Source organism: Choristoneura fumiferana, chromosome 13 (assembly GCF_025370935.1).
Source record: "Choristoneura fumiferana chromosome 13, NRCan_CFum_1, whole genome shotgun sequence".
Taxonomy (NCBI): domain Eukaryota; kingdom Metazoa; phylum Arthropoda; class Insecta; order Lepidoptera; family Tortricidae; genus Choristoneura; species Choristoneura fumiferana.
In genome coordinates, this window is record NC_133484.1 from 239,304 (window position 1) to 263,733 (window position 24,430).

Consider the following 24,430-nt stretch of genomic DNA (forward strand, 5'->3'; position numbering starts at 1 on the left):
GGCCCGGTTTCGATTCCTGGCCGGGGTAGATATTTGTATGAATAATACGAATCTTTGCTCTCGGGTCTCAAGTATATACTAAATTTATCTATATACTAGCTTTTGCCCGCGGCTCCGCCCGCGTGGTATTCGGTTATCGCGCACTGTTCCCTCGGGAACTGTGCATTTTTCCGAGATAAAAGTAGCCTATGACACTCTCGGGCCAATAAACTATCTCTATGCCAAAAATCACTGTTGCTCCGTTTCGACGTGAAAGATGAACAAACATACAAACACATACACTTTCGCATATTTTATAATACTAGCTTTTGCCCGCGGCTTCGCCCGCGTGGAATTCGGTTATCCGCGCAACTTTGCACCGACGCAAAAAAAGGAGTGTTATAAGTTTGATTGCTATTTGTGTGCCTGTCTGTGAAATTGAGCTCCTAAACGGATAATGCGATTTTTATACGATTTTAAAAGCTAGTAGTTAAATAAAAAATGGTGCTTATCTAAGTTTGATTAAATCGGATCAGCCGGTTTTGAGATTTACTTATATCGAATTAAATGACAAAGTTGGGAGCTTTAAACTATTCAGAGCTGCAGTACTGTTGGGGGGTAAAAAACCGCGTTGAAATCGGTCGATTGGTTTCAGAGCCACGATGCCACAGACAGACATCAAACTCCCCTCTTTTTGCGTAGAGAACTTTGATGAACCATGGTTCATCAAAGGTAGAGAACAAACCATCCTAACAAACAAACAAACAGTCAAAAGACAAACAATCCTAGTGCTATCGTGACGTGACTGCAACGACCCGCTCCAACTTTGCGGCTTACCAAAGTTAGCTTGACAAAAACTCTATCATACGCGTTTCGAGCCAAGTTCTGGTAACTTCCGCCCGACTTCCCTTTTGAGCATTGAGCAAACTTTAACATTGTATGGAAACTTCGATGATTGAGTACAGTGATTCCGCTTAGTTGGATATGTAAGGTATGCCAACTGTCACTACAGAAGTTAAGCATCAAGTAATAGTATTGAGTACAGCCGTCGGCGTCAGAGAGATATACAGAGGGATTCGGGGGACCTGAGCAGGATTTACCCTACCGGATTAATTTAGCTAAGTGAGGCTACCATATCGTACCAGTAATTACCGCGATTAACGATATAATGTTTACCCGACCGCCCAAAGGAGGGTGATGGTTTTCGAGCGTATGTATGTATGTATGATACTGTAAATATGTCCATTTATGGTTACATATTAGAATATAACCTACGGTTAAAATGTCGATGTTCAAAATATCGATTGTATCACAATATCGAAAGTTGTTATACCTACCTATGTTGTTATATCAAAAAGTCAAGATTGAAAGGTCGATTGATTAAAATATCGAATGAGTAAAAATGACGATAACCGTATCTAAGTTGCAAATGTTAAAAAATATGGCGGAGAAATATATTTTTGTATTGTAACAATATGGGTGTCTAATGAAAGTTTATAAAAAAGCCCATTCTAAATATATATAGGTTATAATAGTTTTTATGTACCATTTTCACAAAAATATCAAAAAGTATAAAATAAAACATTTAATTAAAAAAAAAAAAACTTGACTGCCGCATTTTCGAGCAGTGTCGTGAAAAAGTAATTTTATGTCGCCTAGCTAGATCCACCATAAATTCCAGTTTTACGATATCTTAATTCAATTTAGACAGTAACAAGCACTTATAAATGTCAAAAAAATCTACCACCGGTTCGGAAAAACCTCTGTTGAGAAGAATCCGGCAAGAATCTCAGTGAGGTAGGTATTTTTTTAATAGATTAACTATGTTGTTTAATGATCACAAGTAAGTTTGAAGTAAGGGATCGCCATTGCGGATCGGAATTATTTCCAAGCAAACCAGCCGATGTAGGTCTAGCTCTTGAGATCGCTGCATTCAGAAACACGGAACCAATATCCAATACAGCCCTTCATCTACTAATATACGGAGTGGGTAAAACACATAATAACATCACGCCTGTATTCCCAAATGGGGTAGGCAGAGCACACGAAACGTTACCGTAAACTGCTTCAACTTTGCCTTCTGGCCCCAACATTGCCTGATTCGATTTAAGTCGATAACTTAGCAGTTAAAGGTTTTAAACTTTTATCTACACGGAAATTATTATTACGGGGGGATAAAAGTTTAAAAATCTAGAAGTGTGCTAGTTATCGACTCTAAATTGAATGAATCAGGCAAAGTTGAAGCAGTTTACGGTACCGCTTCGGAGCCACTTTTAGCAATTTTAGGTTTAAGTGGGTTAAGTTGTGATAAAAATATCCTAGTGACATGCTTATGCCAAATAGATTGCACACCCCTATTGCAGTAGCAACAAATTTTAAGTAATAGGACGGTCAGTTTACCACATCGGAATTTACGGGACGAAATTTAATAGTGAAATAAAAAGGATATCATGTCCTTAACCGAGTTTAGCCCGACTTGTTTAGGACTACGTAGTAGTCCTTCCTCTAGGAGCTCACGCCACGGCAGCTGCTGCAAGATGAGCACTGAAGTTTCAATAGTAGTTTAAAAAAAAACAAGTATAAGTAGTGCAGATACTGAAGTAAAAAAATATTTTTCAATTTACTATTAATAAAATGAAATGCCTATATACGTGACTTCATCGTATTACGGCTCTGTGCGCTCCAATTTGACTATTGTCGCAGTATATCCGAGATCCTTTGTCTGCGAATTGGATGATTTTCACTTCAAAGATACTACATCTTGTGTCGTACGTAGTTTCAGTTGTTTGGAATACATTTAACAACTATCCTATGACAACAAGGGTTTCATTTCATCTGAGGGTTTTTTTTTGAGTTTTATGTTAAAATGTTAAGATATCGAGAAATGACTATAGTAAAAAGTCAGTGCTGTATAATGACCTGTGAGTTTGGTAGAAGAATGTGGTGATACAAGCAAAGTGCGCCGGAGTCGCTTACTGGGGGTTCCGTACAATTTTGTAGGTGGTGTATGAATATACAGTGTTAGCAGATATAAAATGTGCCTATACAGTGGGGTAATTAATAATTACTGACGTAGACAGACAGAGATGGAACATTAAGATTTTCAGACTTTTTTTTGGTTGGACTGAGCTACTTTCATACCAAGTTTCTTGTATAACCAGTTTTCTAGGTATAGGTTTTCTGGCTACAGCATTATGTATGGAAACACCTTTTTTAATGACCTTATATACCGTTTTTGTAAGTATTTAATATTAATTTCAGCTTGATACCTTTTAGATATATTTGTATGACAATTTTATTCGTCCAATCAACAAAAAGTACAGTCACCAAAAAATATTAATATACCTAACTTAGAACTAACTTAGCAAAGTTGAAACCCGAATTCAAAGTACAATCTCAAAAACGGCTGAATCGATTTTTATCAAATATGGCTAACAACCACCGCAAAGAAACTTGCTTTCATTAAAAAAAACCGTAATGAAATCTGTCTATCTGTTTGAGAGCTACGATTTCACAGGCAAACAGACGGACATTGATGTGAGACTTATAAATTATAAAGCATGATTTCCATTTCCGCCAACTGGCTTGAATCGGACCGGATCGGAAAGAACGCGAACTTAAGCGGCGATAGCAAGTCCTTTAAGTATTGTATTGTAGACATGATTTAGTACTGTTTAAAGATTGCAAAATTATTTCCGGTCCGATCCGATGCGAGCCGTTTGGTGGAAATGATGCTAACGTTACCATTTTGTGTCGAGAGTAAAAAAAAAAAACTTATGATACATAAACTATATATTTTTATTTTAATACAAACCTCATAACGTACAAATTAAGTATGATTTTTCTCCGCGATAACCAGAAGTAAATAGCTCCGTAAACGCTTTATTTGTCGGCAACCTGAGTGCCGCGGTAATGCATGCTCGGTCGCTAATGGCCGCCCAGACCGCCATGTCTTCTCACGACGCCATTTTGTGAAGCGACCACAATTGCAGTAGAGACAGTCCTAAAATGCAAGGTGTGTCAAAATGAATCATGGAATACCAGTTGTAAGAAATGCTTCACGACAGAAAGCAAACTCTTGGTGCGGATGACGTAAAATGTTTAATCTTTTACAGAGATAAAGATTTTCTATCAAGTACTTTTAGAGTTCGTATATGGCTATAACTTAAAATGTGGCTCTTGAGTGTGCAATTATACCTATTTGTTTGTTTTTTACATATGCATGTTAAATACATTCCTACTAGAATAAGCACCCTCGGTTTAATTGTGTGCCGTGCCCTATCAGAGCGTCACATGTTTACCTACTTTGTAATTTTCCATCCTAACGCCTGTAATGTGAATGTGACAGGCACTAAACAATTTTGGATTTGCATTTGAATACTGAGTAGGCATCAAAATATGTAGATTCGTCTACACTAATTAGTATGTTCCCAAAAAGCTAGATCTTATTTTGATGTGTGACACAATTCAGTTCCTTCGTAAATAAAAAATCTGGCCAAGAGCGTGTCAGACACGCCCGAAATAGGGTTCCGTAGCCATTACGAAAAAATTAAGTAATATTTTTGTAAGGATTTCGTATTTTATACGGATTCTTCCATAGTTCAGGTATATTCTATACCTTAGGCTGCTTTTTACTCTTAAACTACTAATAATTCTCAAGCAAACTTAACCGTTATAGTTTGCCTTGAAAGTTTGATAAACCTTTTACTACCACTCTGAATTTTTTTTAAATTTTCCACCAGGGGGGGCGCTCGATTTTAATTAAAATGTGCACTTTAAAGTTGAATATTTCGCAAACAGATCACTGAATCGAAAAATCGTTGTTGCAAATCCCTAATGGTTTTAAAAGACCTATCCAACGATACCCCACACTATAGGGTTGGATGAGAAAAAAAAAATCACCCCCACTTTACGTCTATGGGAGGTGCCCCAAAAAAATTTAATTTTCATTTTTTATTGTACCTTTTTGTCGGCATAGTTTTACATATATATCCGTGCAAAATTACAGCTTTCTAGCATTGATAGTACCTACCTGAGTAAAGCCGCGGACGGACGGACAGACAGACAGACACACATGGCGAAACTATAAGGGTTCCGTTTTTGCCATTTTGGCTCCGGAACCCTAAAAACATGGCCACCGTACAACGGCGCCTCCCTGATTGGCCGGAAGAAAGCGGTCTGCTGCTGAATACTTCCCTTGCACATGTAGCACTAAAGTTTGTGGGTTCCTACGGCCTTTTATATATCGTCAGAAGCATTATTGTGTTATGTCTCATTCTACTACACGGGGTTCGACTTATGACTTACTAGCTTTTGCCCGCTGCTTCGCTCACGTGGAATTCGGTTATCGCGCGCTGTTCTCTCGGGAACTGTGCATTTTTCCGAGATGAAAAGTAGCCTTTGTCACTCTCGGGTCCATAAACCATCTTTATGCCAAAAATCAACACACTTTCGCATTTATGTATGTATGTATGTAAACTCTTTATTGTAAAAAAGAAAATGAACAAAATACAATTGACAAACTTTGAGATACTTATACAAAGGCGGGCTTATCCCTTTAAGGGATCTCTACCAGTCAACCTTTGAGTGGATGAGAGAAGCAATCCGTTAGGGTCCGACAAAGAGTGAGTTAATAATATTAGTATGGATGATTTATCTCATCGTTTACCATTACCATCCTGTAAACGAGAAAAAAAGTTTCATGACAAGTGAAAAGGTTATTTATTACCATTTTATTACATAACTAAAAGGAAAAAAAACAAATCAATCTAATAGAGTTTATGGCTTATGTTTCGATGGCAGCAAAAGTAGATACGGACATCTACATTTTTCAAAAATGCTTTTTTTACAAAAAAATAACTTATTTCAACCATATCTATAAGTCTGTTAAAAAAAATATTTCAAATTTCAAAATAATGAAGAAAATTGGCACGTAAAAGAAAACATCTACACTAGCTTTTGAAAAAACATCGCAGTAGAACGGACATTTGAATTTATCCGCTTTTACTTCGGAGCTTTGACAGGATGCTTGTGACGTCAATAAAGTCACATGCCACTTGTCCGTTTATACGTCATACTTTTTGCATATGTCTCAATCTACAAATTTATTATTTCTAATTTCTATGAGGAAATTATTTGTTTTTCTTTAAATATTTAAACAAATAGATATATTACTTTAACATTGGTTTCATACACTTGTTTGTTTTTTTTAATTAGACAGCAAATGAATTAAAATTCTTAACCTAAGTAAGTACTTAAGTTTCTATTGCTTGCAGCTTACCGCTTTTTGGAAACGACACGCCTGAACAGATTTTGACTGATGATGACGAGCAATCTGTTTTTTTCCTAATAGGTATATAAGTAGTAGGTAGAATATCGATTATACTATTCATCATCAGGCAATAGCAGTCCGGACATAGGCCTCCCCCATAGACCGCCATTGCGCCCTGTCTTCGGCTAGACACATCCAGCTTTTACCACCAGCCTTTCGCAGATTGTCCCTCTACCTGAACGGAGGGCGTCTTGGACTACGTTTGCCGAGACGCGGTCTCCACTCAATATCTTCAGCGGTTGTCGGTGCTTCAACAGATATGACCCAGCCCACTGCCACTTCAAGTTGTTAATTCTATGAACTATGTCGATGACCTTAGTTCTGTGTCGGATAGTCTCGTTGCGGATTTTATTCTTCAGAAAAACTCCGAGCATAGCTCGTTCCATAGCTGGCAGGGCCGCATTTTAGCTCCATATGTCATGACGGGTAGGACGCACTGGTTAAAAACTTTCGTTTTCAGACATTACATATAATTGACGAAAAAACTCGACATAATTTTCCGAATGCTGCCCAGCCCAGCTGAATCCTTCTCTTGGCCTCCTTCTCAAAGTTGTGTTCTACCTAAGGCTACTGTTACATTATGCTCGTTATTAGCATGCTAATAAGCATGCTAGTACCTGCTGTACCTGTATGACACAGGAAAAAGCATGCTTAATAGTAGCAAGCCGTGGTGGCCGAGTGGTTTGACCTATGGCCTCTCAAGCAGAGGATCGTGGGTTCAAACCCCGGCTCGCACCTCTGAGTTTTTCGGAATTCATGTGCGAAATTACATTTGAAATTTACCACGAGCTTTACGGTGAAGGAAAACATCGTGAGGAAACCTGCAAAAACCTGCGAAGCGATTCAATGGTGTGTGTGAAGTTCCCAATCCGCACTGGGCCCGCGTGGGAACTACAGCCCAAGCCCTCTCATTCTGAGAGTAGGCCTGTGCGCAGCAGTGGGTCGTATATAGGCTGGGATTATTATTATTATAATAGTAGCACGTCCCTATGCACACATGCTAGTAAGTAGCATTTGCTGAATAGTAGCATGCTTTCGTGCTAGTAACTAGCATGTGTTGGTACCTTAACTGCAAAATCAGGCCGAGGTATGTGTACTCCGAAACAACATCAAGAAGATTTCCACTAACGATGACGGGCCTCTGATCAATGTGGCCATTGACGACAATTTTGGTATTATCCACATTCATTATAGCATTATATTATTTATACTATTATAGTACATACTGGTTTATTTTTACAGTTTATATTGTTTTGTTTTGGGATATCTTTTGTACGTAATTTTATTACTTGTACCTACTGTTGATTTATTTAATTTATTAGTGTAAAACTTTAAAAAATAACTTAGTTTTTGAGTACGTAAAAACAATTATGAGTAAACAAAAATAAAACAAAAAAATATTTTTTTAATTTAACACATATTTTGGGGGTTTTTAACGAAATAAATGAATTTATATGATAGACAGCGATGAGGTTGAGTGGTAGATAACTCATTTAATAATATGAATAAAATAATTAATGGAAAGTAAATAAAGACATCTACAAAATGTTATCAAAAAAAGGGTGAATACTCGTTGCATGTTGTTTAGATTATCTCTAAACACTCCTCTAAGTTTTACCGGAGATTCTTACCTTAGCTTATTCGTTTTTTATAACGGAAAAGGCGTTTGTTTCATAACAACGCATAAACGGATATCAGGCAGATGTCTTCCTCTACGTTTAAGCTCTTTCAAAGTAAAAAAAGACATCTACAATTTTTCAATAAAATAATGTTACAGAAATAAAATCTGTTGAACAATCACCAAAGAACATTATTTTAATGCATCATAGAAAATTTCATGGTAATCAGTCCATTAATCTCAAAGTAGTCATTATTTTTACTAAATACGCTCTCCTGTAAAATAGCTATTTTGTAGATGTCTTCTTTTACTTTGCTGCCATCGGTTTGTCACAGATGTCAAAACCAGTTTTTGATCTCAACACACGTTTTATGTAAACATTTTTTTTATATTTTATACCCCATTTTAGACAGTCCTAAACATGGTTGACCCGCGAGATTCACTGTCCGTTGATTTAGAAAACGTTTCGTTTATACCTAAGCCATCAACAGTGTTTGGCGAGAACAATCTCGGCGAGCCACTGGTCGCCCAGCGCCTTGTCCTGGACTTCGCTCCAGTGCAGGAGTTGGATAATGAATTGGTTCAAAGGAAATGTAGCGCTTTCTGGGAGTATATTAAGAGTCGGAATGACTTGCACCATATATTAGTTTTACCGGTTAGTATGGGTAAAAAACACTTTTAATAAATAAATAAATAAATATCATGGGACACCTGAAACCAATTGACCTAGTCCCAAACTAAGCAAAGCTTGTACTATGGATACTAGGCAACGGATATACATACTTATACAGATAAATACATACTAAATACATATTGAGAACATCCAAGACCCGAGAACAAACATTCGTATTATCATACAAATATCTGCTCCAACTGGGAATCGAACCTTGGGACCCCAAGCTTCGTAGTCAGGTTTTTTAACCACTTGGCCATCCGGTCGTCGTAGAAGCGAGTCAAAATTAACTTGCAAGATTTGATAAAAAAAAACAACAATAACAAACAAGACGCAAGTTCAATCATGTTCAATAAAAGCTTGTAAATACCTACATTGTTTGATAGGCTTTAATGTAAGTACTGATTACAGGACGAGGAATTGGTCACCAAATCAATTGAAAACACGATCGACACAGATTCCGAGTTGACACCGCCTAAATTCAGTAAAACAGCGGTGTCCGTACTTGAACAATATGAAGAACGGGGTATGAGAGTAAATTTTCATGCCTTACGGCCTACTTAGTCCAGCCTTATTACATTAGGACATTTTATAGTGAAATAGTTCCACAGTGGATCACGTTTCAGTTGGTTCATAAATTCCATGAAGCCCTTTATTTTCTTTCATATGACAGTTCTTGATAAGGAAAATTAAGAGTACCTACACTGAAAAAATAGATTTACTAACAGTAACAAAAAAAAATTGCTTGTAACATAACCTGAGTGACTACAAAACTAAAGTTTACTAGTAGCTAAAAGTTAGGTGATGTCTTACAAAATCATTTTTGCAATATAGCATAATTTGGTTCCTAATTAGTACATTTTGGCTAAACGTCAAGTAAATTGAAAATACAAACTAAAATATAGATGCACAGAAAAGCCAGAAAAATAAGACCAACACTGGGAATCGAACCCAGGTCCTCGGTATTCTGTACCGCGTGCTATACCGCTACACAGTGGTGTGGCGGTGTTAGTTTGTATTTTCAATTTAGGTTTTACGGGATGACCGTAAAAGTAAAAAATTTGGAATTGAAATAAAAAATACAAAAAGATTCCAATAAAAAAACAATCTTAATTTGATTGCTTCATAACGACATCTCTTGTCCGGGTGAGCGGTTAGTTCCAATGGAATGCCGAAAGTTTCTCGATGATGGCTACGGTATAGATGTCGCTAGCGTCACTGTTTAAGTGGCTAAATAAGAAACAAACAAGCTGAGATATGAGGTGCATAGGGAAAATTCGTGTCTGTGCCGTTGACCAACAGTGGTGTAGTGAATACCGAGGACCTGGGTTCGATTCCCAGTGTTGGTCTTATTTTTCTGGTTTTTCTGTGCATCTATATTTTAGTTTGTATTTTCAATTTAGGTTTTACGGGATGACCGTAAAAGTAAAAATTTGGAATTGAAATAAAAAATACAAAAGATTCCAAAAACAACATAAACGTCAAGTAGCCTAACTAGTTCAGCTATCCTTTTTTTCAGTGTAGGATGAAGAATCTGCTGTTACATTGACATGTAAGTGTAAATAGTCTTTATCGTTTTAAGCAATGCATGTAAACATAAATTCTTAGGCCACGGCAACGAAGTCAACGAGCAGAGGCGGGGGCAGGAACACGGTGTTCTCTGTACAGTACCATGAGTATACAGTGACCGTACTCGATAGCGACGGCGTAAATTATTTGTAGAGGCGCTGTACAATTCTCCATACAAATAATTTACGCCGTCGCTATCGAGTACGGTCACTGTAAACTCATGGTAGTGGTACTATTCATTGCGCGGTCGAAACGCTTTCCGCACAGCGGTTACCTGGTAGCACCGTAATGAAAAGAAAGAAAAAACATTGATTGCTCATAAAACGTACATATGAAGTGAAAATGAAGTGAGAATGAACAGAGAACATGCTCGCCGCGCCACTGCCCGCTGACTTCGTGTCCGCGACCTTAGGGCCTGTTTACGCTAGTTGACGCGGTTTGCACGGAGCAGGTGGCCTCATCTTGAAAAATAGTATGAGCAGCGCTAACTGCACACGTCGCGTGCGCCTGATCCGTGAACCCGCGCCTGATCCGTGCACCCGCGCCAGCTAGCGTAGGCCCTTAGAGTGGTAAAGTTTGTTTCGTTGAAAATACATGCACACCCGTCTGCCACTGTTATAGGGCTGATCAACCGTATATTCGAGGCGAAACTGCAGCAGTCGCATTGTTCCATGGGTCCCCAGGAATACTCTGAGGCCGAGTCGAATAAGGCCGTCCCTGTGAAGCCAAAAAGTGAGTCAACTCAAACGCTCTACACGCCAAACTTGGGGCCGTTGATCAAATCGGCGACGTTATGCATTGGTGGGTCAGCCACTTTAGTTCTATGGAGCTCTAACGTAGTTACTACATCATAGAATTAAACAAAGTAAAGGTTTAATAATTAGTAATAATAATAATTTATTGGATAATAAACACGCATGCACTTACAAATCTGACATCTTAACTATAATAAGATCTAGTTGCAAGAATTATACATAACAATGAAAGTAAAGGCATTAGATGAAAGGTTTGTTAAATACTTTAAGAAAAGATCCTCTGATCTTCATGCTAGGATAACCTGTGTTATGAAGATCAGCGGTTTGGTATTAGGGCACTCATACATTAACAAAGAAACAATCACTGATACGCGCGAATTACTAAACATAAATACACTATAAAGCGTTACCTGGGTGCATCTTTCGTTATGGTGTTGATTTTACTGGCGGGGATACCTAGCTCGAGAAATCAGAAATGTAATTTTGGAATCCAGCGCAAAGCTTCTAGAATTATCTTCCTGGTGAACAGTGGTGGTAAACTCGTATTTTTGTAACTTTGACCGTGTCGATCTCTTGTAGTTGACTGTACATACTTGCGCAAAGTAAATTGTAAAAAAACCATCCAAAGAAACTTTGAGAAACTTCGTCGTGTACCTATGTATAGCTCGGCTTGATGCAATATGGCGAAGCACGCATAATATAATGACGAGAAACCAGGTTTAATTAAGTCCAGTTTATCTTTAAAGGTGGTTTCAATGTGTGCAACGACAATTTAATCAATAATAATGTAATAATAATAATGTTCACAGCGTGCTGTTGCAGTAAGTTCTGCAAGTTGTGCCGGATGGTTCCTAAACGCCCTAGTGGCGTTCCTTCGACCCCAAAGGTCCAGGCTTTGTGCCAAAAACTTCAGGCCTGGGACACCAACCATCCCAAGTAAGTAGTTATCCATGATAAACATTCCCTATGATGAACATTTTCTATGATGAACGTTCTCCATGATGTAATGTTCTCGTGTTTGCCCTAGTGTTTACCCAATTGCCACCAAAAAGAAGGGTTGTGTTTTGCGAAAATACGTTGTGTTGTGTGAGTGGGTATAAAAGGGTTTCTGGGGAACAAATCCCCGCTACCCGCGGGAACTGCGGAATTTTTAATTCCCTTTGTGGAGCATCAAAAAATCTTCATACCAAATTTTATCTAAATTGGCTTAAAACAAGAAGGAAAGACAACATGTATTCGTGACGACAAGGAAAAAATGCGAATATCTCGAAATGGTCCTAAATCAGTAAACTGCTTGAGCTTTAGGTGTTTTAGTGTGAAAAGGTAAGACAGTCAGATGGAGTTACTTTGGTATTTATGATATTAAGCTTTTTTTTTACCGTACAACGGCAAAAACTACTAGACACCGGCAAAATTGTCCTCCAATGGACAGAGCCAGATTTTTCTAAAAATCTAATCTAATCTAAGCTCTTTTCTTATTATCAGAGAGCGGAATTTTCTCGGCACTTTTGACCTGTTATAGTGATTTATTCTCCCTTATCGACTCTACCTAAATGATGTCGATATATTAGACTTTAAAATTAGATTTCGTAAACTTATCATGTCATGTAGAGCGTTCTTTTTCCGCATACAAATGGATATTTGACTGTAAAAGAAGTAGTTTAAAACCGAAAAAAAAACACCTATTTCTTTTATAGAGAAATTAAATTCAGACAGACTTTCAACATAAAATTGAAAAAAACACTGAACTGAAATTATTAAATTAGAAATTGGTTACTATTCATTGTTTTCATTGCATTTAATGTCTATTTCACATTACCAATTGCTCGAAAGTTAATTGGAAGAAATCACTCGTTAACGTAAGGCCACCTATTGTTTACCTCTACTTTTAATCTTTTCTATACTACCTATATAATGTTGTTCGATATTATGTATATCGGAAGTCGATAAGTGAGAATTCTCTATGACAGGTCAAAAGTGCTACGAAAATTCCGCTCTCTGCTTATTATATTTTTGATTTTATCAGGTCCATGGACCCGCCAGGTCACGCTCCGGCTCTAAGCCACTGTATAATGCAAAGGAAAATGATCTCATAATGTATTTGATGTCAAAAATAATTTTACTAACAATTTGTGACAACTTAATACGTTTTATAGATAGTTTCGTTTATTTGTGTTTTTAGAGTTGAAGTATTTAATTAAATATTTTTCCAGTGGTTCCGTTTGTTTTATTAGTTTAGAATTTATGTTCGCCTTATTATTATTTAAAATAATAAGTGGTAGCGGGTTTAGGCAATCTCACCGCCGGTGAGTAGCGAGAAGAGTGTTTTTGGTATGATTCTATCGCTTCTGTCGCCGGGGTTTTGCAAAAAAATGCAAACTGGATGTCTAGGGTTCAAAGCACGGTGAGACGAGACTGAGTTCTCTTTGTTTTGATTTTTATTTATTTATTTATTTGAATAGGCACGTATCTCCAAAAAATCACGATTTGATCAAAAAATAACTCCGAGCAAAGGAGCGAGGTTTTTATAGCAAAAGTAAGTAAAAAGCGAGAATAAAATTACAGGCGTATGACGTTTGACAGAAAACGGCCGTCTATAGTTACAAAATGTGGGCACTTTGGTCACTTCAAGCGCTGCGATCGTTTTCGTTCTTCCTACTCAAACTGCACCCAGGCAATATTGCCATAGTGGAATGAAACGCCTTTTCAATCCCATTCCATGTTGCAACAACGAGTAGTGATGTGCGGGATCGTTGAAAAACGTGTTATAGAACTGGAACTGAACTAAAAAAAAATTTCAAAGTTTCGGATTAAAAGTAGTTCAGTTCTGCGAGTACCTAGAACCAATCTTTTCATTTAAAGCCCCGTGTTAAGAGGCAACCTGTATGAAATCTACTTTAAGATGTGTTTCTAAAATGATTTGAACATGAAATTATTAAGACTCATACATAGTGAAATATACGGGATAACTCACATCTTTAATTGCGTTTAGCTAGACATGTTTCGGGCTAATTCGTAACCCATAACATAAATAAATAATATGTTTCATAGTTTACAAATTATCTATTTATGTTGTCTTATGTATAGTAATAAAACTGTGTAGTATATCTTTGTAGCGGTCCGAGGGTCACCAACGGTGCTGGTTGAAAGATCATCGCTGGGGTGTTTATTATTAACGCTTCAGCATTATGCTGAGCTAGTGTCCGATTCACAACCGCAATGACACATACTTTCCTACGTGTTGTCTATTTGTACTTAATACTATTGTTGTGTCTTGTGTTGAATAAATGTATTTTCTTTCTTTCTTTCTTTCTTTCGGAGCACACACCACGGCGGCTGCTGCAACACGTGCACTGTGCTTTGCGCTACTGCTCCGCTCGCGCGACTACCGGACAAAACTAATACCTGCACGCAACTACCCACATTTTCATCGTCATTTTTATTGATGTGTGTGTTGTTTCAATTAATCCGAAAAATGTTGAGCTAGACTCGATTAAAGACGTGAGTTTTATGGGATAAAACTCGGTACCAAGCGTTTTCCCAGAGATAAGACCAAGCTAGATCGATTTTTCATCCCTGAAATCCCCTACATACCAAATAACATCGAAATCGTTGGAGCCGTTTCCGAGATCCCCGAAATATGTTATACATATAGTATATATACAAGAATTGCGCGTTTAAAGGTATAAGATTATCTAAATAACGAATCGATTGACACCTTATTTATTAAAATCGGACGAGTAGTCTTGATGCTATTACGGTGGTACAGTCAGCGTCATATAGTACGTAGCAGTCAAGATCACCAAATACTTGGAAACATCCAAATAGTCGTTAACATTGACCCAATCAAGGCGATCAAATTGCTCAGGACATCCATCGCGTACAAATAAATCGAGCACGCACATCACCACTAGTAGCGTAGCAGCCATAATATCCAAAAGTATGGGACACACTAGAAAACTGAGCTTTATATAAAAGGTTTAAGGTTTAATCTCGTGTTGAGTGCGAATTAACACGTCAGATTCTACTTTTTGTTTTTGACAATCACCGAAAAGAGTACCAACTTGTCAGTGATCGTTCCGTCTCTTTCATTTGGAGCCTGACGGCTTTTTACACATTTTTTTTACATTGTCAGAATTCCGGATTAACGGATTTCCTTTTAATATGGCTTGAATTGGCCAGTATAATTACATTATAAAAGAGTTTTTATTTAATGAAAAAGGTAATGACATGTGCATTTTGCACCAAGAGACTGAAAATGGAACACCGTTCACATTATATTAAGAGGACTAGCTAACTGGATCATTGGACCTTACACGGTATGTAATAAAGTCAAGTTTCCTGCGGTGTCCCATACTTTTGGATACTTTGGCTGCTACGGTATAATGTCGGCTTGAATGTTATAAAGTATTTGGCGACGTGCGTGCTCCACTATATTTGTACACGATGGATTTCTCGAACAATTTGACCGCTTTGACTGATTCACTGGTAATGACTATTTGTATGTTTCCAAGTATTTGGTGATCTTGACTGCTACGTACTATATGACGCTGACTGTACATACATAGACTGCTACAATAATCACTTAAATAGACAGTTAGTATGGTGAATTAGCCCCGTTGCACATATCATAGTTTTTTCTTTTAAAAATAGTATTAGCCAAAATGGACCAGAGCCCGCGATAGCCAAACCTTCGTAATTTTAAAAAAGCTGAAGTTTTTTTATATATGTTCCTAACATAGGTAAGAACGATCCCCAAATAAACTACCTAATTAAATTGTGTAATGTGGATTTGGCAGATATCAAGGTTGATTTTTTCCCGCTCAGTATATATCTGAAAGGATACAATGACCATGTTGTTATTGGCGGGCTGGAAGGCGACAGCGAGCAGCGACGCGCCCAGCTGGTCACGCACCGCGCGCAGCCGACAGCGCCGCGCCACGTCCCACACGCACAGCAGACCGTCCAGCGCCACGCTCACCACCAGCTCGTTGCTGGCCGACCAGTCACAAACCTGCACCACGCGCCATACACCATACCATTACCGTACCATAAGTCCACAACTTCCAAACAACTACCCTCAATCTGAATATGTTGAAAACAAATAAGTTGCTAGTAAAAAAAGTCGCTAGTAAAAAAATGGCTGGTCTGTGAGTCATGAGGCGGCTTCCACCCGGTTACTATTCAAGAGTATACTCTCACCTGTGACGGGCTGCGAGTGCCCCTCGAGTACAAAGCTGACGCGCGGCGGCGACGCGGTCACGTCGCAGATGGATACGGAACCGTCGTGCGACGCGCACGCCAACTTCGACCGGTCGTTGTTCGCGAACTTCACTACACTCACTTGTTCGGAGTGCTGGAATGCAATATGTATTCAATGGTTGTGCCAGACATAGGAATCCACGGGGCAAGATTTTATGATAGGTAGTGAGTTCCTATATCGATAATCTCAATTATCGATGCTTGTTCTATTCCATATACTAGTAATCACCCCCAGTATGTGTATTTTTTTAAGTATTGTTCTGTTGACGAGTATGAAGTTCACACAAGCATATTTTAATTATGTTTTTTTTTTTTTGTCATTCAGCCACCTGAAATGGATTCATCAGTCAAGACGGAGACATTTAACACGCAAAAACTTGGAACCAATTCTGATCATTTATTTTAACAACAGTAGATGGGACAATAATTAAAAAAAAACATTAAATGTCTGAAAAAGCAAATTATTTGCAATTTTTTGAGTTAGAATCATATCAAACATTGTGTTTGGTTACCTGGTCAAAAATATGATGAACTCCTGTGAACGCATAGTTTTCTGATATTGACATATCATTCTTCTTATTACTAGACCTGGTTGAAAATCATCAAGAGCTAGGCTAGCCTGAAATTAAAAAAAAAACATTACCTACATCTAAGAACACTTTTCTCTAAGCTCCAAATATATTCAATTTATTAACAGTAATAGTGGTAGTGGTGGTTCCACTGTTGGGCAAAGGCCTCCCCTCTTGATCTCCACCACTCCCATTATGACTCTATTTCAGGCAGTGGGACACTATAGGCTATCAAAAAAATAGTGGTAATGTAGTAGTAATATACTGCCATCCTAAGCCAAAAGGGGTATCCCAAAATAAACAGTGAGTTATATCAGTCATTCCGAAAGTGGGGATATTGCCCCCTTTGGGGGTGCTGGAGGCCTAGAGGGGGGCCTAAGGGTTATAAGTTGCATATTAGTGCTCTCTCTGGTAAGAAGTCTCATAAGAAAATAGGTTTAAATAAAACTCCCAGACTAGACTAATATGTTCATTTGAGATTTTTAAGAGTCCGCAGCAAGCTTGATTCTCCATACAAATCGTAGTTACGTCCTTATTTTAAAATAACAAGTAGCATCATCATGATTTTTTGTAAATACAATGAGATAAGGCATATCTAGGCCTGAAATTAGTTTATGACTCTTGAAATGGTATTACAAAGAAAATAGAACGAGTACAAGTTTTGCATTTTAAGAGCCAAAAACCCTGTGCAGTTCGGTTAAATACTACGGCCAAAATATAGTTCAGATTGAAGTCAAAACCTATTTCCGGCATCGACTAAACTATGTAGTTTCATAAGAAAAAGCATTTTTCCGAAATGATTTTGTGGTTTTCAAATGAGAACGAAACTACGAAAATCAGTAAAAAAACTATACATTTTTTATGCGAATCTGCAGCGAATCACTCTAGCGCGGGGGAACGGTACGGGGAGGGCGGTACGCGCCGCCCTTTGTCCTTGGTTTACGCTGGCCCTGCGTGTGCGTGCGTCGCTCGTTAGTAGTGACTCGTCAGCTGTGCGCGAGAGTTACGTAATATTATTTTGGTGAATTCTCTTCGTATCATAAACGCGATCTAACTACTTACGACTTGGACTGATAACGGATTTGATATTTCTTGGTGATACTGGTGGTGTGTGTGCACATACTGTTCGACGACCTTGGCTTTCTTATATGGACTTTGCATTTTTATGTTACAAAAATGGATAAACAGGGTAAGTACCTACCTAGATGCATTTTAGTCAATATTACCAAGTACTTATAAAAAATGGGTCCATATATCGGCTCGCATACTGACAAACGATGATTTGGACAAAAAATAATTATGGTTTTACTAGAAAAGAGAAAAGAGTACCTATGCGAACTATGGCGCTCCCATAAAAAATAATTATTAATGTTCTTGTTTCCAGAAGTGAAAAGATCATCGAAGACAAGATTATGGTTATCGGCTCGTAGGAAAAAAAAAGGACCGGCTCGTCAAAAAAGAAAACATTAATCCTAATAGGTAAGTTATAACTAGGACAGTAGCGTAAGATTTTTCTTCCTTGTCCTCTATTACAAGCTTTTATTTAGTTTCACCTGTCCCGATATTTGTCTGTAATCAAATCTTGCATTCGACCAACTTCTAGCAGTCGGATTGACTTGAAATTTTGCATAATTATGTAAATTGCGTGACAATACAATAATCTGGTAGCTGACATCCTGGTAGTCCGGCCAGAATCGTCTCCGAAGGACGGAACTCTTCAACTGTTACAATGTTATCGACTTGTTTTTGGTATAGGTACAAAATAAATGTAGTTTGGGTAACAATGCTAGTAAAGTCGACAAAAAGTACAGTCAGCAAAAAAGCTTGTATTAAAAATGAATTTTCGTACTCGTACCTTTATTTATTATTTTTGTACGACGTAGGTACACCACACAAACTTGTTATTTCACTTATACAGGTCATAGCACTGTAATAGCACATTGTGTATTAGGGCGGTAAGTAAGGTATTACGAACGAAGTATTACCTCTGGTAGTCTCTGTTATTACTTTGACTAATGGCGACTGACGTCATTTCACCATGTATGTATTTTTCACATGTGCAGTACGCTTGGCACCGGAGAGCATGCCAGTGAGCAGTCTGATAGTGATAACAATACCGATCCTCCACCTCAACCTCTAAATTTAAGCAGGTTAGTGTTTTTATTATTATTTTTACTAGTTTACAATCTTTTATTTAACTTGCAATGTATGTACCTATGTACTCGTATGTATGTATGTGAGGCTCAAATCCTGCGAGTTGAATTTGACTCAGTTTCAGTGGTCGAATTGACTTGAAATTTGGTATACTTATGTGAATTGCGTGACAATACAATAATCTGGTAGCTGACATCCTGGTAGTCCGGCCAGGATCGTCTCCGCAGGACGGAATTCTTCAACGGTTAATGGCATCGACTTGAAATTTCGTATGATGTAGTTTAATAGGTAACAATGCTAGTAAAGTCGACAAAAAGTACAGTCAGCAAAAAAAAAAGCTTGAACAGATTTTTTTTTTTACCAAAAACTTATTTCACAGCTACTTACGTTTTTCACTTGTAGTTTTATTTTCGCTCTTGACTGCAACTGCACTGAGACTAGTACCTACTCGTACCTATATTGACACGGCTATTAAAGATGATTTCAGTTTATTATCTTGATCGATGTACACCGCACTTCTGTTATTTCACTTATACAGGTCATAGCACTATAATATCCCATTGTTCATTAAGGGCGATAAGTAAGGTATTACGAACGAAGTATTACCTCTGGTAGTCTCTGTTATTACTTTGACTAATGGCGACTGACGTCATTTCACTATGTATGTATTTTTTACATGTGCAGTACGCTTGGCACCGGAGAGCATGCCAGTGAGCAGTCTGATAGTGATAACAATACCGATCCTCCGCCTCAATTTCAAAATTTTAGCAGGTTGGTGTTTTTATTATTATTTTTACAAGCTTTTACCTTGCAATAGTTGCAATGTATGTACCTATGAATGTATGTGCAGGTAAAATCTTGCGAGTTGAATTTGACCCACTTCTTCCACATTTGGTACGGAAAAGTAGTTTGGATGAAAATGCAAGTACAGTCAGCAAAAAGCTTGTATTAAAAATGTAGTCGCGCGCACAATATGGCACCGAAAATCGAAACGTATTTTTTGCATAGCGTCACCGGCGTTAGAAGTTTTCTGTAGTAGTGTACGCCTCATAATGCAGTATCAAATATTTTTATTTCACCGTATACTCTGATTTAACCTTGCATGGTATAAATATAACGTAACTTTTTTTTCCTTTCAGAAATTTGAGTCCGAGTACTCCGTCCTCGACACCATCATTACAAATTGAACTTGATCATGATAGCAATGAGGAAGTCGTACGTAAAATGACAGGTCGACGAATTTTCAATGTTCAATATTTATTTGAACAAATGAAGGCTGTGGATCATAGTCCATTTAATTGCAGCTTTAAAGATATGGATTTTGTGAAGGAGTCGAGAATCGGATTCCAGTCAACTTTTCTTTTCAAATGCAAAATGTGTGGCAAAAAAGAAGCATTTAATAATGAAAAACTAGAGTCTAAAATTAATAAAAATGTTGTTCAAGCAGTCGTATGTTCGGGTAGTGGCTTTTCCCAATTAGATGAGCTTTGCGCTCATTTAGATATGCCATGTATAGCGGAGAAAACATTTGGGAAAGAGAATTTGTTGCTTGGGGATGTTTTAAAAGATATCTCTTTGAAGAGCATGTTTGAGGCAGGACTCGAAGAAAAACAAATGGCAATTGAAAAAGGAAACGTAGACGCTGATGGCGTTCCCTACATCACAGTAGTAGCGGACGCATCGTGGGAAAAAGATCATATCGTACCAGCAATTATAATTCATTATCCGGGGTAGCGTGCATTATTGGGTATGAAACTAAAAAGGTTCTCTTTTTAGGAATACGGAATTCTTATTGCTCTGTATGCGCTGTTGCAAGTAATAAAAAGATTGAGGTCAAGAAACATAAATGTTTTAAAAACTGGTCTGGTAGCTCCACAGCAATGGAAGCCGACGGTGTAGTAGAAGGTTTTAAATGCAGCATAAATATGCATGGCTTGAAATACACCAAACTTATTGGTGATGGCGATAGCAGTGTCATGAGTGCTTTAAACGAAGCATTGCCATATGGCCACTCCACTGCTATACACAAAATAGAATGCAGTAATCATTTATTACGAAATTATTGCACTAAATTGAGAAATTTGACAAAAAAAACTGAAAATAAACAAGGACCTGTCCCTATTATCATGAGGAAATGCCTAAATGATAACATATTGCGACTACGAAAGGCAATTAAAGGAGCAATAGACTTTTCTTCGAAAATGGAAGGGAAAACTTTTACTGAGAAAGTAAATGAATTAAAAAAAGACCTACGAAACGGGCCTTGCCACGTTTTTGGTGAGCATGCCAACTGCAAAACATATTTTTGTAATGGCCCGAAACCAGGCGAAGAAAACTTCATAGGCCAAATGAAAGATTGTGGCTTGTGGTATGACATATACACCGCTATAAGTCCTATTTTAAACAATGCCGAAAGTCTCCTTATGGGGCAAACAAACAATATTGTTGAGCAGTTTAATGCACTAATCGCAAAATTTATAGGAGGCAAACGAATAAATTACTCCCTTCGTGGATCTTATGAGTCCCGTTGCTACGCAGCTGCTACAAAAAGAAACACCGGGAGTCTTGTAGCAACCATGAGTAAAGTATTAACAAAAAATGAAGAACTGGGGACTTACACGCAGAAGTATGAGAAGAGGCAGGCAGAAAAGGCGAAAAGAAAATCAAGCCAAGACAAAAAATCAAAACGAAGAAAACGTATCGCAGGACCCGATGAACATTACGGTGATATCGAAAAAGAACCAGATATGGAAGTTGAGCACTACGAAAAAAGAAAACAAGCACTCTTAGCAGACTTTTCAAAAAGTAAAATAGAACTTGAAAATATCCAAAAAGATACCGTTGGGCAGGCAACGAACCCTGAATGGATCAAACAACGAAAAATACGCCTTACTGCGTCAGTGTTTGGTCAAATATGTAAGAGAAGAGCTGCCACGTCGTGTAAAAATATTATAAAAACACTCTTATATAGCAATTTTAAAGGTAGCGATGCTACTAGATACGGCAATGAGAATGAGCCCATCGCTTTAAAAGAGACTGAAGCTGCACTAGGAGTGCAAGTATCACCTTGTGGGTTATACATCCTCGAGGAACACCAGTATTTAGGCGCGAGTCCCGACGGAGTCATAGACGAAGAAACAATTGTGGAGATCAAATGCCCAGCTTCGGCGGCAAATATGACGCCAACAGAAGCTATTTTAAAGAAAAAAATTACTTTCTGTGTGTTGGACGAAAGTGATCCTCAGAAAATAAAACTGAAGCAAAATCACAACTACTTTTATCAAGTACAAGGTCAGTTAAATATTACAAAAAAAAGATACTGTATCTTCGTGGTGTGGACTCCAAAAGGCATATTATTCGAAAAAATCGAAAAGGATACAGGATTCTGGGAGAGCATATTAAATAAATTGAGAAATTTTACATGGAATGCATACTACCTGAAATTATAGATCCGCGTCTACCTAGAAAGTTACCGATACGAGAGAGTTCTTAAAAATAAGCGAATTTTCATACTTGTATGTATTAAAAAATAAAACACAATATTGTATGACTTTTTTATTTTATTCAATACACCCAATCTTCAATGTGTCCAATCAAGTTGATGTTGTAGTCTATAGATATTATACTTTTCACTTCTCATGCTCGTAAAGTTCGTTTTTATGCTGAGATTAAGCGACATAAAATGACTTTTTATGCTCTAGTGCATAAAATAAAATCTTTGTCTAAGACCAAGCTAATCAGGTGTCAACCAGCCACAAACAGAAAGTTTTTAACTTTTTTATTTATTTATATAAAACTAAAAATTAACCAAATCAATCAAAATAAATCAATAAAATAAAAAATAGAATTATGTATATAGTAATTCATGAAAAATAAAAGAAACATAGTAAGTGAACCATTGTTTCCACTGTTGCTATTTCCTCGAATTAATCGAAGTAAAAAGCAGTGTAAAACTCGAGCATTAAACCCATTTTTCCCTCGACGTGTCTATCCACCCTCGCCGTACCGGAACGAACGTCTTAAAATCGTAAACGTCGTAAAATGGCTCGTTTTATGCTCTTGTTGTACAATCGACTATTTCACTTCTCATGCTCGTAAAGTGCGTGTTCATGCTGCATCTAGGCAACATACAATAACTTTTTATGCTCTAGTGCATAAAGTAGAATCTTCGTCTAAGGTCAAGGCAATCAAGGTGTGAAACCACAAACAAAAGAGTTTCTACATATTTTTTTATTTTTTTACACCTAAAAATCAATCAAATCGATGAAAATAAATCAATAAAACTAATATAGTAAAGCATGAAAAATAAAAGGTACAAATAGTGCAATACTTGCGACGTAAAATTGTGTTACTCACCTGGGCAGTAAAAAAGTTTAAAGCCGTAATGTGTAGTGTAATGTTCTACATTTACCGTTTTGGAACGCCAAATAATATCCTAGCGGTAGCTGCCTCCCGCGCTTATATATTATAATCTTGGTCTAAGATGTTCTTACTGTATATTTCTACTTATATACTGCAATAATTTCACCATTGCTATGAAGATATTTACTGCAATATTGTTTACTGTGACATGTCTTCTTAGCTCCGCCTTCCCGCTAGCGCGCTTCTTGCTTTCTTTCTAGCGCCCTGTCTTACTCTAGTGAAACAACAACCATTTAAAGCGTTAGCGCGTGATCTCAACGCGGAGTTGAGCGCTACTTGCTGCGACTTCTTAAGGTGAAATAAAAATAGGGGAGCTACACAATAACTGCTTTTCAAAGTGAGGTTGTTAGACGAAATATGTTTGTAGAACCTCTGAGTAATTTATTACCATGTAATGCAGAATGTTTCTTAAACTACACAATAGTATTATTAGCTTGTTTTTTTTGAAGATACTTCCTTGTGGCTTAGGAAGGGCAGGTATAATTAATATATACTGTAATACCTTACTGCTCGACCTCTGGCGAGAAGAGGCAGACTGATAGAATGTTGTTTCCTGCCACCCCATATCGCCGTAGCAGAAGCTGACTCCTGATGTATATATACTTTTTTATTGTTTCTATGTCTGTAATTTAAAAAAAAATACAAAAACCCCTCAATAATATATTGCATAAGCAGTTTAGTATTACGTAGTACCTACAACTTACTTTAAATTTTTGAATTTTCTCTGAGCAGTTGGCTTCGACGACGAATATATAAGGTTTCTGAAAAAATAACATATATATCTTAGTTTGTTTTCAAACTAAGAACATGTAATAAATAATATACTTGATACAAACACAAATATTCCCTTGTTGCCACACAACAAAACACTAAAGTCAATAAATCACTATTCTATTAATTTATTTACGGATCAGCAACTGCATGGATTACTTACTAAAGTTGGGATTATTTGGAGCCTGTACGCGTTGAAACGAGCGTCCAAGCGAATATCTGTTGTTGAAATTGCCGCAGCCATGGTGCCAAACTGTTCTTGTATTTATCTAATTTCCCACAACAACATCGCTCTTGGTAGCTATTATTATTGAGGCGCTAAAACAG

General features: G+C 37.5%; 2 protein-coding genes and 1 pseudogene across 12 annotated transcripts in view; 1 reads left to right on the forward strand and 2 right to left on the reverse strand.

The window, feature by feature from the left end:
• The window catches only part of LOC141434549 (uncharacterized), a 512,720-nt gene that overhangs the window by 138,955 nt on the left and 349,335 nt on the right, over positions 1 to 24,430 (reverse strand). The gene's annotated exons all lie outside the window — the stretch shown is intronic.
• LOC141434322 (uncharacterized) lies at positions 8,284 to 13,129 on the forward strand. Its single transcript, XM_074096731.1, has 5 exons — positions 8,284 to 8,583; positions 9,013 to 9,127; positions 10,792 to 10,902; positions 11,735 to 11,861; positions 12,952 to 13,129. The coding sequence occupies exons 1-5, from the start codon at positions 8,350 to 8,352 to the stop codon at positions 13,019 to 13,021; spliced, it is 657 nt and encodes a 218-aa protein (XP_073952832.1). The 5' UTR covers positions 8,284 to 8,349; the 3' UTR covers positions 13,022 to 13,129.
• On the reverse strand, positions 15,694 to 24,347 carry LOC141434313 (WD repeat-containing protein 13-like; annotated as a pseudogene).